Source organism: Poecilia mexicana, unplaced genomic scaffold, assembly GCF_051168715.1.
Source record: "Poecilia mexicana isolate PSO_F unplaced genomic scaffold, ASM5116871v1 scaffold_4, whole genome shotgun sequence".
Lineage (NCBI taxonomy): Eukaryota > Metazoa > Chordata > Actinopteri > Cyprinodontiformes > Poeciliidae > Poecilia > Poecilia mexicana.
The window spans coordinates 30642275-30659506 of record NW_028263373.1 but is presented as its reverse complement, the minus strand read 5'-3'; the positions used below and the strand labels follow the sequence as shown (position 1 = coordinate 30659506).

Below are 17232 nucleotides of genomic sequence, written 5' to 3'. Positions count from 1 at the left end.
ATAGTAACATGTTAGAATACTTGTTACTGAAACAAGGGTCAGATTAGAGTAACGCGTTACTGATGTGTTGATGGCATCATTGTTTGACATTTCTGCTCAAGCTATTTACTCATCTGTCAGGTTTCCGATATGCGTCCCCCCCCAATGACAGACTCGTTCCTACACCCTTGGGTCTCGGTCTTGTCTCGGTCTCAGGCTCTGAGGACTCTGCATTTTATTTCAAGACCAGTCGAGACCGCAACTGTGAAAATATCACTAAACGTGCAGCATACTGTCCAGTTTATTTGTTAACATCTTTGTTTTTAGTGGATTCAAAGCGCACCGATTAAAATCCAACCAATAACATGTTTCTGTTACTCCCCTCCCCTTCCCACCTTTCACTCGCACGCTGCGCTCTGAGACATGCGCAGTTGTTTTCTCTCAACGGCAGATGTCTGCCTAATCGTCAGTAATGGGATATCGCTGCATAAATCATAAGAAATCCGATGGCCACAGCTAACTCAGCAGCGCTTCGCTTTCACAGACGGTGGAGACAACGTCTAACTTTTTTCGTCACTTAGAAAAGTAGCTCAAAGAAGGTAAGCTCCGATGACGTGATGTTAGCAAAGCTAGCTGTACAGAGACACGTTATTTGTGATGCAAAAAAGTTGTCACTCACTGCGCTGAATTATTGTGCGGAGGTGTTGACTGACTTGTCGCACATATGGGACAACGCTGTGTCCAAAAGTCTGCAATGTATTGATGCGACATTCAGGAACAGTACGATTCATCTGCTCATCTCTTTACTTATCAGATAGGACTGGAGTGTCGCTGAGAGCCGTTGTTCTATCAGATAGCCAGCCATACGCTGTCAGAATAGCATACATGCAGTGAGTACCGTGCCTGCGCATGCGCATTTAGTCCGACCATCAGAAGAGTTGTCAGTTCACCATATGCAACAAGTTATGACGAAAATAAATCATTAAATTGTTTTCTATGATAACTATATGGCTATACATGCGTTGTCGTGGTTTCAAAGTGTATTTAAAGCAGAGTCTAGCTGCAGCTGCAGTCGCCCATGTAAAACTCATTAACCTACTTAACTGCTAAGTCAGGATGCCATACAAGTGTTAATAAAGTGTATGATGATCTATGTCATGATTCTATGTTGCTAATTAAATACAATGATATGGTAATGACGTGTGTCTGACAGATATAGCTGTGAGTGCATTTTAAGCGTATGCTGACCTGACAGAACACTCTTCTTTGTTCTTGTAATGCTCTGCATATTACATATATTATTTTATTTAATTATGTACATTGATATTTTTTTAATTAACAAATAAATAAAACACAAGAATGAAAGAGCACGCAGAGCATGCACATTGCTCTTTGATTGTTTTTGTTCAAAGTGGCAGCTGTAATGTCTGCCATGGTGTCAGACTACCTGGCTTCATGTACTGGTAGAGAGAGTGAAAACAGTCACAATGAGCGCCTTCTGCTTGGTTACTTCTTGTTTGTTGCTCCTTGGTCAGTGTTCATAGTTGAGCGTTATTTGCCATCTGGGCATTGCCTCAATTGCTATGTTAAATGGTGCAGAGAGTGGTGGTTTCTGACATGAGCAACATAGGCAAATGCCCAGGGCGTTATCTTTTTAGGGATGGCACGAGACCACCGTGGATTGTAGCACAGATGGAAGCAAAGCAGAACAAAAAGTTTGTTCTGCTTTTAATATTGGTAAAATTTATCAAGTATTTAATGTAGGTCTTTTTATGGGAATATGGATATTTCAGATCAGTTTGAGAAGCAATTTTGATTTCACATTTTATCGTGTCATATAGCATGGGGCGCTGGTCTTGGTCTTGACTCGGTCTCGGCTTTCCTGGGTCTTGGTCTTGACTTGGTCTCAGACCCTAAAAGTCTTGGTCTTGTCTCGGTCTCGATACACTCTGGTCTTGGTGTTGTCTTGGTCTCGGCTTAGGTGGTCTTGACCACAACACTGCTGTGCAGGACCCCCACCAGTGAACCAATAATAAAAAACAAAAAAAGAAGCAGAGGAAACGGCAGCAAATGTGAGCATGCAACACTTGATCACATTGTGAGAACACAGAGGATCATTAAATGATCCATTCATTAAGGTCTATTTTTCATACCGATAGTTTTTGTCTGTAAGTGACAGTGTCACTTACTAAAATTAAATCAGTCAAAAACCCAGGTCTTTACTGGGACCTGCTGTTGGGTCGATACACAACATTAAAATTTAAACATAATCTTTCAGATGCCAAGGTCATTGGTTTTAAAAACATATTCCTGTGGTCATTCCCATTTAAAGTTAATTTATTATTCAGGTGTTGCAAAATGTTAAGTTTTTAATGTAATGTACAATACATTCATACAATTATGAATGTAATTATATGAATGTATTGTACATTCATAAAATAATAAATAACTATTGTTTTTCTCATAAGTTTGAGGTTTTTAGTGAGCTTTAAAAACTAACTCCATAAAAATATGGCCAAATGAATACTGCTAAAAAGTTGGCCTTATTTTACGGAGTTAGTTCTAAAACTCACTTTAACAAACTAGAGAACTCTTTTTATTCCCTCCTAAATTATTTTATGTTTTTGTCTATTTATTATTATTATTATTATTATTATTATTGTTGTCTATTTCACTTTCTGTTGTAATAATATAGTACATTTTACTCACTTCTGGCCCAATGCCTCCTTAATGATAGATCATTACTGATATTACTGATTGAACTTTAAAAATGAGGTAACTTTATGTTATTAAAGGTAAAGTTTAAACAGTAATGATTTCTTGGTTAATGTCAAGTTGTCATAACAAAGACATTTTGAATAATGTCAACTTTGTATTAAAAGTGTCATAATTTACCGAATGACGCTTTATGACAACAGTCATAAATATTCATGAAGGTTTATTCATGTTCATGACGTGTTATTTCATGTTTATGACAGTGTCATGACAGTCTTATTCACCCCCCTTCAAATAAAGTGTTACCGATAATCCTAAGGTATTGAACTAAATACAATGTAAAACGGTCATCCTAGTCACTGTGTGACCATCAGTAAGGAGGGTGATGTTCTGGACAGAGGATCAGTCATTTTCGACCAGTGATGAGTAGTTCTATTTTGTTGCTGTTGAGCTTTAGAAAGTTTGTGTGACTGAGTTTGATGTCAGTCAGACAGTTGCTACTAGTGGAAGGAAGGACTAAGGTGAATCATTTGGTGGAGACATGTCACAATGTTGGGTGGATAATGTGTAATGTATGTGCGTAACATATAGAGAATGAAGAGCAGGGGCCCATACACCATAATAATTTTAAAAGCTAAATCTTTTAGAGGTTTAAATTATTTTGGTCTCAAAACTGACAGTCTTCTTTTTCCTGAGATTTAAATAATAGTCTGTGAATTCTAGTTCCATTTCTTCTCTTCACAGCATCATGTCTCTCTCAGTGCAGCAGGCTCGTTTGCCGTTGATGGTCTGAAGCCAGATACGCTGTACTTGTTTTCCATAGCAGCACGCTCTGAAAGAGGCTTGGGAGTTTTCACTCAACCTATTCAGGCCAGGACGACCAAATCCAGTAAGTTTTGTTTATATAACTTTCATATCTACTCAGTAAAGTTATCATAACCTAATTAACATATTTGCTTATAAGTGGTGCCTAAATAATATGAAAAAAGTTATTGTATGTGCCAGTTTTTAGTCACAAAATATTACATTTTCTCCTACTTTTCTACAACAAAAATGTGATGCAAAAACTTGCACAGATTTTGTTTTTAAACTAATGTTAAAAATGTCCTCTAATATCACTATCTGCTGCGCCTGTGACTGCTGCTCTGTGGGAAAAGTTTTTAACAAGTTGTTAAAAAGGACATGGAGTTCTTTTCAGCCAAAAGCCTTTCAATTCATAACCAGTTCAAATTGTGTTGGAGGCCCTTGCAGCGCAGTGCTGGCCTCATAATTTATGCCTCTGTACAAACTAACAGCAATGCCACCCGCTCACTGTCATCAACGCTCTCGTGCAGTTCATGCACCAGTCTACTAGGCCAGGGGTTCTTAACGTTTTTGACCTCTGGGACCAATTTTTCCAATCCAAAGTGACCCATTTATATATTAACCACCTGGTTTACCAAACTGACCTGACCTTTATGATTTTTTTCAACATAAAAATCAAATCCATTTATACCAAACAAAAACAAAATCAAATATATTTTTTCCTTTACTTGATCATCATAATGTGATAATCACAAGGAGATCATTGTTATGCAAATCTGCACATAAAACAACATCCCGAACAGGCCAGCAATTCATGGAATGGATCAAACTGCAACAAGAGTAAAATTAATGGCCCATATTAGGCCTTAAACTACCATACCACGGTGTATTAGATCCACTGCACTTAGAAAAAAGTATATTTCTGCCAAAAAACTTGAGATTCCTCTAAGAAATGTAACAGAGAAAACACAGATATTCCTGAGTTAGAAACGTTTAAAAATGTTGACTTTTGAAATGAAGAAAATGCCCAAATAATCTGAAATTTCTGAGCATTTTTGACTTTTGAAACTTGGAAATATACTTTTTTTTATTGTTATTTCTGAGAGTAATCTCAAAATTTCTGGGTTTTTTTTCAGTGACCTTAAAATATGTAATTTTGAAGCAGGCCTGATGCGTCCACCAAGCAGTGAGTTTTCAGTTACAAATATTTAGGCCTCCAAAAAGCAAATTCATGTGGTAGAAAGCTTGACTGCTTGGGACTTAAAATAAATGGTATGATTACAGTAGGCCTTCGAAGTGCTGTTGCTGCAAAGGCCTTGAGCCTAATGATAAAGCATCAATATATTTACCAGTGGAAACATGCTGTAACCTGGTTGACCATTTTAAGAAAGGCTTGATTGCTTTAGTGCTAAGCTAAATCTGTGCCAGGTGTATAACTATTTTGTGGTCATTTGGTGTCTATTTGCTGTAGCCTTCTGGAGGTCTATGCTAGACTTGCAAGTACTTCTACCCTGCTGAAAAATATATATACTAAGTATGTTAAATTTTAGCATACTTGAAGCCAGACTCCTCAGTATACTTGAAGTATGCTATTTTGGTACCATTTATATAGCACATTTTCAGCAACAAGGAAATACAAAGTGCTTTACAGGAAATATAAACAAAATAACAAACCAAAAGAAAGAGCAAAAGAAGAGAAAAATAATCTAATGTTGATCTAAGTATGTAAACTATGTGCTCCTGTTCAGGGTTGCTAAGTATTCTCTGGTCTAATTCCATTTCTGGGTTGGAAGAACAGGAGTCTAAAAAGTAGTCTAGATCCAAAAGTGTCTCTGGGCTTCTGGTCTTTGCATCTAAATAGTGAGTACTCTACAGTTTCTGAAAAAATAAGCTAAAGAGTGACTAATCTAATTCCTTTTCTGGGTTAAAAGTGAGTACTCCACAGTTTCTAAATAACTGATAATAATCTAAAGCTGAACAGCCAAATTCTAAGTTTGTTTTACGTCCTTTTCTGGGTTAAAAATTAGTAGTCACAGTTTCTAGCAAGTAGTAGTATAGAAAGTAACTAAGTAGTGACTTTTCCTGTATTTCTGGATTCTAAGTTCATTGTAATTTTAATTCTAATTCCTTTTCTGGGCTGTAGCAGTACGAGTCCCTCTGCATAAAAGTTATCTAGAAAGTATAATGGTCTAAATCGTGCGTACTCCACAATTTCTGATATTACCAATAAACTAAAATAATCTAAAATAATCATTTTCTGGGTTAAAAGTGAGTACTCCAGAGTTTCTAACAAAAAATAAATAAATAAACATAAATACAAAAAAAGTGGGTAACACTTTAAGGGGTGTGAATAAGACTGACATGACACTGTCATAAACATGACATAACACCTGCCATGAACATCAATAAGTCTTCATGAATATTTATGACTGTTGTCATAAAGCGTCATTCGGTAAATCATGACACTTTTTAATACAAAGTTGACATTATTCAAAATGTCTTTGTTATGACAACTTCCCCACCAGCATGCCTAGGTGGGCCCCAAAGGTGGGCAGACATATGGGTCCCATATGGGTTTGTCTGCAGGTTCCACGGTGGCCCCACATGAGGTTTACTCTTATATTATGTCTATGGGCCCCACAATATGGAAGATTTCTTCTTCACCAACACACTCCACGCCTGCTCGTGCACTGCTGCCTCTCACTGGTGTAGATGGTGTATTGCACTACTTAAAACAGCCTTAAATTATGTTTCAAATGCAAAGTTCATAAGTGCTTAGTAGGGTTTGCCCATTTAGGGCCCATGTAGGGCCCACGTAGGCTGTGGCCCTACATGGGTGCATTGGCCCATGTAGGGCCAATGCGCCAATTGGCCAATGCGCCAATGCGGCGCCCTTACCGCCGGAGCAGCCAATGCGCCGCATTAGCTGCTCCGGCGCAGAAAATACGGCGGCCATCTTGGAGCGGTCGTCCCTCAACTTTGCTCAACCAAAACAGCAGAAGATGCCTCAGCACTGAGGGATATTGTTGTTCGGATCGATGGACAATTGATGTGAGGGCTCCACAAGCAACATTTCACAAGTAAGATGGACATATTATTGTGTATATTTTGTGATTAGAATATTACTTTACTGTATTTATGTCCACCGGCATAAATACGGTGGACGTATATCAGAATATCCCATTCCTATTCTATTGTTATAGCCACTAAGCATATTTAAATATGCTGAACTATGTATTAAAAACATACTTAAAAAATACAGTTGTTTATAAATGTAGCTTTGATAGATGTTTGAATATGGTTTCCAGTAACAAAAAAGTGTGTTATGATCGATTAAATGCGCTGATACGTCATTGTGCCTGCTAAACACATAACGCTGAGTGGAGTGGTGGACCGCTCCAAGATGGCCGCCCTAAATCTCGTCAGCGACAATAGGCGAGAGCGGTCCATGAGGCGTCTATTCTATGGTGGGGCCAACCAAACTCAAGTTATAACGGCCAGGCATCCTGTTTAAAAAGGACCAAAACAGCAGAAGATGCCTCAGCACTGAGGCATCTTGTGCTGAGGCACAAGATGCATAAAGTTAAGTATGTGTCTTAACTTTACATTTTCTTTGAGAAAATAACATTGACTATGTTCTCTTTAGCTATGAGCAATTCAAGCCAGTCCTGCCTTGCTGTAAGTTAATGTTAGCTAAAGTTATTAAACTCCATTACTGTATGGTTAGCCCTTAATATGAAACATATTTTAAAGACAGGCAAATAGGTTTTTTCCCTCCAATTTTAATCTAGCAAATTAAAAGCTAATATGTTAGTCAAAGTTATCCTTCATGTGCGTTATTTAGCAACTTAGCTGATGAGCCACAGTGCTTGTGTTCTTTGTTTTGGCAACTTTAGCCACATGAAGACCCATGTTAGCCTAAGGACACATGGTGACAAAGTTGGCTAATGAAGACATGCTACGAGTGTGGAGGATGATAATGAGGACCGGCCACGAGAGAAAAAAGTCCCTTTTGACCAAAGAGAAAGAAGCAGATGCAATATTCCCCAAGAAAATTAGGTAAGTCGTTTTTGTGTTACCGTTTTCTCCAGGTGAAGTGGGGTGGGATGGGCCAGGTGAGTGCGGAATGGGGAGCAGGAATCAACATTCACCAGCTGAGTTAATAAGTTACATTTTAGACAACTAAAAACTGGTGTTAAATCTATTTATTTATTAATAAACTTCTTGCAAACATCAATAAGTCAGAGTATCTTGTTGGAAATATTTTAGAATGCTCATTAAGTGAAAAGATACACTCATGAGCCTAGAACTACACATTAAATTATGCAATCTGAATAACAGTGGCAGTCTGTCTGAACTTCTGCCAAACAAATATTTGAGCAGAATAATTTTGTTCAGCTCTAGTTATTATGCTACTTGTGTTAAGCAATAATTGTATTGCACTTTATAACAACCAGTCATGTTAACTAGACATTTGTCTCCCAATATACCAGTCTGACAGTGTGCAGAAAGGGACAATTTTGGAATGGTGTTTAAATAAATGCTGAATTATGATGACATTGCTTTTTGTTTTTGTTCTTTTTTTTAAGTGACCACAATCAATTGAGTCATCACCCACTATGAGAATGTTCAGAAGAGATTCATCAAGTTTGAATTCATGAAAAGGCTTTCACCATGATTAACATTGACCACAACTATTACAAGAACAGCTGTAATTTCTGAGCATTCCTGGACACCTTTAAAGAGCTGCTGCCAGGAAATGAAGACAAGAAGAAGATCTCCTGTTTTCAGAGCTTTACAGGAAGACTATAACGAAGGAGATGACTGACACAATCAACGCAAAAAAATGTTAGGACTGTTGAAAAAACCTATTTTCTTAAGTTAAAGGATAAGAAATTCTGTTTTAGTTTTTCAATCAGTATTTCAAAGTAACAACATACTGACCAGAAGTTAACCCCTTTGTTTGAAGAACAAGTTATCTTGTTCTTCAAACAAGATAACTTGTTTGATGTACAAAGGGTTTGTTCTACAGCTATGATGGTAGTTATAAGTAGTCCAGTGTGTTTCACTTCACTTGAGGTAAGACTTAATATCAGTGACTCTGTTAGCATAGCATTTGACACTGTAATAACATGAAATTACATCTTTATAATTGTTGCTACTAGTTTCACTTTACTTGAGGTAAGAGTTAATATTAATGACGCTGTAATGACACTTAATGATATATTCATAACTGGTGCTACTTGTTACACTTTACTTGATGTAAAAGAAATTGTTATTGACTCTGTTATTAAATCATTTGAGAGTGTAATAAAGCTTAATGAAATCTTTATTGTTGGTCCTACTTGTTTCGGTTTATTTGAGGTAGTGGGAATATTATTTGCTGTTTTATTAAAGCTTTTGATAGTGTAATAATTAAATTATTATGACTACTTTTATGACATATGTATGACATATGATTTCTTGGTTAATGACCAAGTTGTCATAACAAAGACATTTTGAATAATGTCAACTTTGTATTAAAAGTGTCATAATTTACCAAATGATGCTTTATGACAACAGTCATAAATATTCATGAAGGCTTATTCATGTTCATGAAAGGTGTTATGTCATGTTTATGACAGTGTCATGACAGTCTTATTCACACCCCTTCAAATAAAGTGTTACCAAGCCTTCTTACTCAAACTAATCCTGCTCAATCTACCTTTTGTGATAAGATTAACTGTATTAAACACTAAGATTATTCAATTTTTCTCAACATCACCCAGTCATTATCAACTATGACCGGGCAATAGTTGATAATACATCAAATTATTCAATTTGATGTGAATTACAAAGAACTAAAGCAATTTCTTTTGACGCATTTTCAGTGCTTGGACCTCCTCCCAGAAAGGTGGTGATAGAAACCCTCAATTCCACTACTATCAAGATGACTTGGAAGGCTCCATTGTCAGTGAAGCAGTATGGGCAGATTCAAGGTTACCATGTTGTCTGTTCCAAGTTAAAGAATGGAGAACCGCATGGCCAGCCTGTCGTCAGTGACATTTCAAACCCTAACGCTCAGGTAATTTAGCCTTTTTTCAAATTAATTTTAGTTTGCTATAACATAAAATTGATTTCATGAATATAAATGTTTGTGTCTTATCTCAACTCTTTAAAAGTTAATATTGAAATAAAGCAGTTATAGCAGTTGAGCACATATGCTTTCTGTCATGACGTGGTAGTGAGGCAGTGAGGAAAAATTTACATGAGCCCAGGTTGACATATTTAGAAGATGATTTAATGATGAATTCAGTTAACAAAATCCAAACAGTGGCAGCACAAGGAAACTGGAGACTAAGACTCACGGACGCGACGACATCTTACATGACACAGAAATGTGGTTAGACAAGGACCCGACAAGCAACACAGACAATAGGTGGAACTAAATACACAGGGAGGGTAAAAACAGGAACGAGACACAGCTGGGATCAATCAGGACAGGACAGCACACAGACTCACAGGGGAACAAAACAGAAAAAATCTCAAAAGAAACACACAGAAAATGCAGATCACCACACTTGTACTGCTTTTGAGGACGGAATGTACATATTTTAGAAGTTCACTGCTTTTAGGTATTGTGTTCTTACCTAAAATTGTGTAAGAATGTAGGAATTGTGATCAATGCTGTAGAATTTACAATACAGATCATAAGTTAAGTGAAAAAAAAGGATTTTATGGAAGATGACAGATCACTCAGACCGAGTCAGATTTTGCTGGAGGTTTCTTCTTGTTAAAGGGGAGTTTTCCTTTCTGCTGTTGCTGAAAGGAAAAGTCCTTTCAACATAGTGAGTGAGGAATTCCTTCAAAGTTCACTACAAAATGCAGTCCGCTGTGCTTGTTTGATTGATTCAGGCTAACCACAACTTACTCAAATAACTGAGTTTCCTTAGAAAGCATTTTCTCAATTGCAGCAAAAAAAAAGAAGACACAACTAAATTTAGTTTAAATTTAGTTGTATTGTAACTAGATTCAGCATGGAATGTGGTTTACTGTGAATCTGGCTTTTTATGTAAATTGTAGTATTTGTAAAGTACCTTGAGACAACACTTGTTGAAATTAAATTGAATCGAATTGAATTTGATTGGCAGCTAAACTCGGTTTGTTATTTGCTTTTATCTGTATGCCCTTTTGTCTTCACTTTATTGCACTGTTTCTTTTGTTCAGGAAGCCTTTGTATCTGGTCTGCTCCCTGAGACAACATACTCTATAACTCTGGTGGCCTACACTGCCAAAGGAGATGGAGCTCCTAGCAAGGCCACTGTTTTTTCTACATATGGTGCTGGTGTGTGTGCTTATTGCATTTTTCTGTTCTTATATATGTATGGAGGCATTTATCTCAATATGGTTAGTTTTTTTATTGCTCCCTAAACTTCCTTTTTTTTTTTAACAAAGGTCTTTGTATCATATTGCTACTGTCCCTAAACTCTGTTCTGAAGGAGGTAAAGTTTAATAAGGATTTTCATGCACCATATTCAACCACATTTTGTTGAAACAGTAAGCCAGAGCATTTTCTTATGGAGCTAAAACAGTCTCATAATTCACATATGCACAAGATCCACAGTGCAAAAAAACTGATTGAAAAGCAATTTATTCACTGAATGTTTATGTTTGGGTAAGGTTGAGATGGAACTGCATATGAAAACATCTCTTTAAACCATTCAGAGTACCAAAACAAAAAAGACGCAATCAAAACTGTCAGATTTGTGAATCTCGTCCTGTGCATTTGTGGATCTTGTGCATTTGTGAATTATGAGACTGTTTTAGCTCCATATTTTTTTGACTACGTTAAGGGTAGCTATTGCTTAGCTAAATTCACTGTATGATTTCTGATGACTGGAATGGCTGATTTTGATATAGGACAGGTAATTGGCAGTGAGTAATGAGTCCGCACTATCCTGATAATGACCGACCTCCAGTTGGTACTGTGGAATAGGGTGAACAAACTGGTAGGTTGAGGTCAGTAAAATGAGCACAGAAAACAAGAGCTTAGATCCCATAAGACAAATGAGCTTCCCAAGCAAGTATTGTAGAGATGAATTGAAGCAGAAAATTAGCTGGGATCAAGAAGACGCTTTTGCTGAATGACTGAAAAACTAATATTCAATAGAAATAAAACAAGGACTGGCTAGCCACAACTGTAGAGTTTCTTATAATTATTTAAAGATGACCATGGAGGAAATGTAACAGAAAATTGTTGCTGATTGAATCAGGAATTGGATATATATTTATATTTATATTTATTCTTTAAAAAATTATAACAGAATCTAACTTTATGTGGTGGTACGGAGTCAGACTGTCTTGAAACAACACATGCGCCAACTTTGCCTTAGCAATGACCGAAAAGTGAAACAGAATATTGTATCAGCTTGAAGTGTTGTCTTAGTGATTTTTCAGACCCCTCCAGCAACTTTTTTTTTCTCAAAAAACCAACTGGTAACAAATCTTGCAACTTTTTTTGATTTATCGGCGACTTTGGTGACCAAACGTGAATGCACCGAGCAGTTTCAAACTTGGTCAATACTGACTCAATATCATCCAAATTATCAGAATCAGGTGTTCCAATCACTTTCATGGCCACAGCTGTATAAAATTAAGCACCTAGGCAGACTGTTTTTATAAACATTTGTAAAGAATGAGTTGCTCTCATGTGCTCAGTGAATTTCAGATGCCACCTGTACAAGTCCAGTCGTGAAATTTCCTTGCTCCTAAATATTCCACAGTCAACTGTATTATAAGAAAACAGAAGAATTTGGTAACAACAGCAACTCAGCCATGAAGCGGTAGGCCACATAAACTAACAGAGCGGGGTCAGCATAGTGCAAAGAGGTCAACAACTGCAGAGTCGGTCACTACTGACCTCCAAACTTCATGTGGCCTTCAGATTAGCTCAGGAGCAGTGCACAGAGAGCTTCATGGAATGGGTTTCCATGGTGGAGCAGCTGCATCCAAACCATACATCACCAAGTGAAATGCAAAGCGTTGGATGCAGTGGTGGAAAGCTGCTGCCACTGGACTTTAGAGTGGTGGAGGCGTGTTCTCTGGAGTGACAAATCGCGCTTCTCCATCTGGCAATCTGATGGATGAGTCTGGGTTTGGTGGTTGCTAGGAGAATGTTTTTTGTCTGACAGCATTGTGCCAAGTGTAAAGTTTGGTGGAAGCAGGATTATGGTGTACGGTTGTTTTTCCAGGAGCTGTACTTAGCCTCTTAGTTCCAGTGAAAGGAACTCGGAATGCTTCAGCATACCAAGACATTTTGGACAATTTGTCATGATGGGTCCTAGTTTCTTTATCCACATACAGAACACCACCAGGAGAACAGATGATCAGATAAGTAGAGTTTATTTTAATGATGAAAAGTGAGATTGTGTGGTTCTTGTCCTTGTGGATGGCAACCAGGGTCGTCTGTACTCTGAAAAGAGATGGTGAGTTTGAGGTTGTTGGAAAGTGGAACTTCAGTAAGAATTAAAACTAATCTTACTTGAAATGAGGATTAACTTTCGCCAGGGTGGGGTAGTACAGTGATTTCCAGGGTATGGTCTCTTTGTAGGTGTCCTTGAAGTGGACTGAATGCATGCATCTATGGGGTCATTTCATTCTCACTAGAAAAGAAAACAGGGTTGGATCAGCAGATTAACTCCAAACAGTTCAGGTTTGATTATTTTTAAGGTGATCAAGGTGTGTAGACAATCACACATATATAAGTAGCTGCACAAAGGTGAGCCGGGTAATTGAGGAGCGCTTTGGCTCTGATGGAGAACATCACCAATGGAAGGATTCAGATGGAGCAATTGATCAGAGATCATATTGATCTGCTGGGAAATGATGGTGATTGTTTACTACAGTTTAGATTAATCCAGACTCATCATCCTGGAGCTCTTGAGCAAAACTTAAGGAGCCGTGTGGTACCGGTACCAGTCCAGCTGCAGTCATCCTTCAGTCGAGCCAGGTCCGCTTTGTAAATGTGCCTGTATGGACAGAAAGCATCTCTACTCTGTAAATGTGCAACTTATGCACATGATTCCACTATTTAGAATAAACATCCACATTCCCACTCTAAGGACTTTCTGACATGCTGCCTATCTTTAAATCCCGGCTGAACGCTCTACTGTTCAGACAGGCATTTGAACAATCTCTTTATTTATTTTTATTTTTTATTTAAAATGTATTATTTTTGTTTTTGTGAGATGACCTGAAAGCACCATTTAAATAAAATATATTATTATTATTACTATAAATACTCATATTGCAACAATCAACTAATAATACTAATTTACATATTTTTTTATGGATGGCGACAGGGCCGACCAGCAGCTGCTCTATTCCCTGCAAATTAGCATTTATATAGGAAAGGTGCGCAGCCACGTGCGTATGCACGGCTTTATACATCTGGATTTCTTTTGTGTGCCGAACTTTTCTAAATTTTCCATATGCCAAGTTTCAGTGTGAAAACTACGCACTCTTTTATGCATGAGGCCCTTGGTCTCTTTGGGATGAATTAGAGCAGAGACTGACAGCCAGGCCTTCACTTAAGTTCATACGTGAGTCAAAGCAGGCGAGCGAATACTTTTGGCAATATAGTGCATGTAAAGATATTTAACCATATATATTGAACAAACATGTTCAATATATATAAGGTATAAATAACTTCTTTTATATGTGTATATAAATAATCTCTGTTGCAGTGCCTGGAAAGCCCAGTATGATGATCAGTACAATGATGGGGAATACTGCTATGATCCAATGGCAACCTCCTAAGGAAATGATGGGAGAGCATTTAGGCTACCAACTGCAGTACAAGAGAGCAGATGAGAAAACTTTTAATGTCAAAGATTTCAGGAAGACAGATGATCATTTTACACTTACCCACCTCCTTAAAGGAGCTACTTACATTTTCAAACTATCTACTAAAAACCAAGCAGGCACTGGTGAAGAATATATAAAGGAGATAAGCACCCCTGAAGACATGCCCAGTAGCTACCCCCAGAATCTAAGAGTGGCAGGCCTCACCTCCACTTCAACTGCACTGGTTTGGGAACCTCCTCCTCTGTCTGAGAGGAATGGAAAGATTATAAAGTATGTAGTGGTATATCGGAATATTAATAGCAAGCACAACAATACCAACATGACCACAGAGACACGAATGACCATCCTGGACTTGCAGCCTGACACAACTTATGACATCAGAGTCCAAGCTTTCACCAACAAAGGAGGAGGACCTTTCAGCCCCAGCATTCAAAGCAGAACCACGTCATCATATGTGCCAGGTGAGCTTCAGAAGCTATCATTTGCTTTCTGTGTAGCTCTTGAAGAGAGTCTGAATAAAAAAAAAAACAGATAAAAAAGACTGTTGGCCTCATTAGTGGCGTCCCCCTCAAGCTGCCGCCCTGGGCTTTTGCCCATGTCGCCCATATCAGAAACCGTCACTAAATATAAATGGCATTAAAGTAAATTCATGAAAAAAACAACTCACATTTGCTTGCACACATATTCACATCACATTAATATCACTATTCAATTTGATGTATAATTTTGATGGTCTGGTGACTCCATCAGCCCTTCAATTAACAGCTTCCTCAAATATTAATAGTTTTCTTATATTAATATAAAAAGTATTAATCATTGTATAGAATAACATAAATTCAAACTGGAAGCTGCATGTTTTAAATTTTTCAATTTCTGTCAGAATCACTATATGTCTAACTCAAACATAATCAGTAGAAGTGAAAGTTGAAGGTCCTTATTGCTGAATCTGATATTCTAATAATGATTACACACACTTTTAATCTGACAACATTGTCATCATTGTGGTGCAATGTGTTTGAAAATGACTCATCTTTTCCTCAGTGTTTGTCAAAAACTTTGGCGTGAAGGCTGTGACGAAAACATCTGTCCTTTTGTCCTGGGAAGTACCAGTAACAAACAAATATCAAATTCAACTCAAGGTAAGGTTTAATTTGATACAAAAACAGATCATAATCATTTATCAGTAAATGGGATTAGTGGAGGAGTTTAAGTATCTGGGGATCTTGTTCACAAATGAGGGCAGAAGGGAGCGGGAGATCGACAGGTGGATTGGCGCAGCGTCTGCTGTAAAGCGGGCGCTGTACCGGTCCGTCATGGTGAAGAGAGAGCTGAGTCAAAAAGCGAAGCTCTCGATTTACCGGTCGATCTACGTTCCTACCCTCATCTATGGTCATGAGCTTTGGGTCATGACCGAAAGAACGAGGTCCCGGATACAAGTGGCCGGAATGGGTTTCCTCCGCAGGGTGGCTGAGCTCTCCCTTAGAGATAGGGTGAGAAGGTCGATCATCCGAGAGGGACTCAGAGTAGAGCCGCTGCTCCTCCACATCGAGAGGAGCCAGTTGAGGTGGCTCGGGCATCTGGTAAGGATGCCTCCTGGACGCCTCCCTGGTGAGGTGTTCCGGGCACGTCCCACCGGGAGGAGGCCCTGAGGAAGACCCAGGACACACTGGAAGAAGGGACTATGTCTCTCGGCTGGCCTCGGAACGGCTTGGGGTTCCCCCAGAGGAGCTGGAAGAAGTGGCTGGGGAGAGGGAAGTCTGGGCCTCCTTTCTGAAGCTGCTGCCCCCGCGACCCGACCCCGGATAAGCGGAGGAGGCCCTGAGGAAGACCCAGGACACACTGGAAGAAGGGACTATGTCTCTCGGCTGGCCTGGGAACGGCTTGGGGTTCCCCCAGAGGAGCTGGAAGAAGTGGCTGGGGAGAGGGAAGTCTGGGCCTCCTTTCTGAAGCTGCTGCCCCCGCGACCCGACCCCGGATAAGCGGAAGAAAATGGATGGATGGATGGATGGATGGGATTAGTTTCTATTGCTAAACATGCACATCCAAAGATAGCTAGTCCTTCCTTAAAATATTGAGTATGTTTATTATGCATTATGTGATCAATAGACATAATCATATTTCAATCTGATTATGTCAGATTAATCACTTTCTTTCTCAGACATAGAAAGAAAGTGATTAAAGAAAGTTTAATGACAAATAATCATTAAAGTCCTTTGGCGTTCAGGCCCCAGCCGGGGATGTCGAGCTGGAACTTCGATAAGCTCGATAAACATTCCTGATGCTGGGTGTGCTGTGGTGGCGCAGGGGTTGAGCACAACCCACATATGGAGGCCTTAGTCCTTGACGCAGCTGTTGCAGGTTCACTTCCCAGCCTGTCACCTTTGCTGCATGTCTTCCCCTTCTCTCATTACCTAATTTCCTGTCAATTAACTATCAAATAAAGGCAACTAGAGCCAATAAAACCTTTAAAAAAAAACACATTCCTGATGCTACATAGGAATGTAATTCCCCTGGGGCCTCTACTGGTGGCGGTGGTCGAAGAAGGATGTGGCCTGAGAGCCAGGAGCAGAAGGTGGAGATGGGGCGGAGGTGGGTTGATTGCAGCTGGTAAGCGGAGGAGATCGTGGCCAGGAGGTCCTTTTCAACTGGAGCTCGAACGATGATTAGCCAAAGCGAGGCTTGATCTAACGCTGATAGGTCCGGGGTGAAGAGAGGGAGGCGCTGATTGATGAGGCAGGTGAGGTTAAAGAGTCTTCCAGATTGAATTTGCGCCGAAGCTTCATAATCCATGAAAGGCAGTCGTGCATTATATGATCATGCTAAACATAAAACAAGCAAACACACCAAAGTTGATAAACAAAATGGTCTCTCAGAAGGACGAGTTTTTAA

The 17232-nt window shown here is 38.9% G+C and overlaps 1 protein-coding gene across 1 annotated transcript in view; it reads left to right on the top strand.

The window, feature by feature from the left end:
* ptprfa (protein tyrosine phosphatase receptor type Fa) overlaps positions 1-17232 on the top strand; it is a 151841-nt gene that overhangs the window by 54401 nt on the left and 80208 nt on the right. Inside the window, exons 12-16 of the mRNA XM_088005297.1 lie at positions 3439-3583; positions 9369-9562; positions 10705-10822; positions 14223-14804; positions 15385-15482. Of these exons, the coding sequence (XP_087861423.1) occupies positions 3439-3583; positions 9369-9562; positions 10705-10822; positions 14223-14804; positions 15385-15482 (1137 nt within the window). The remainder of the gene's footprint in view (positions 1-3438; positions 3584-9368; positions 9563-10704; positions 10823-14222; positions 14805-15384; positions 15483-17232) is intronic.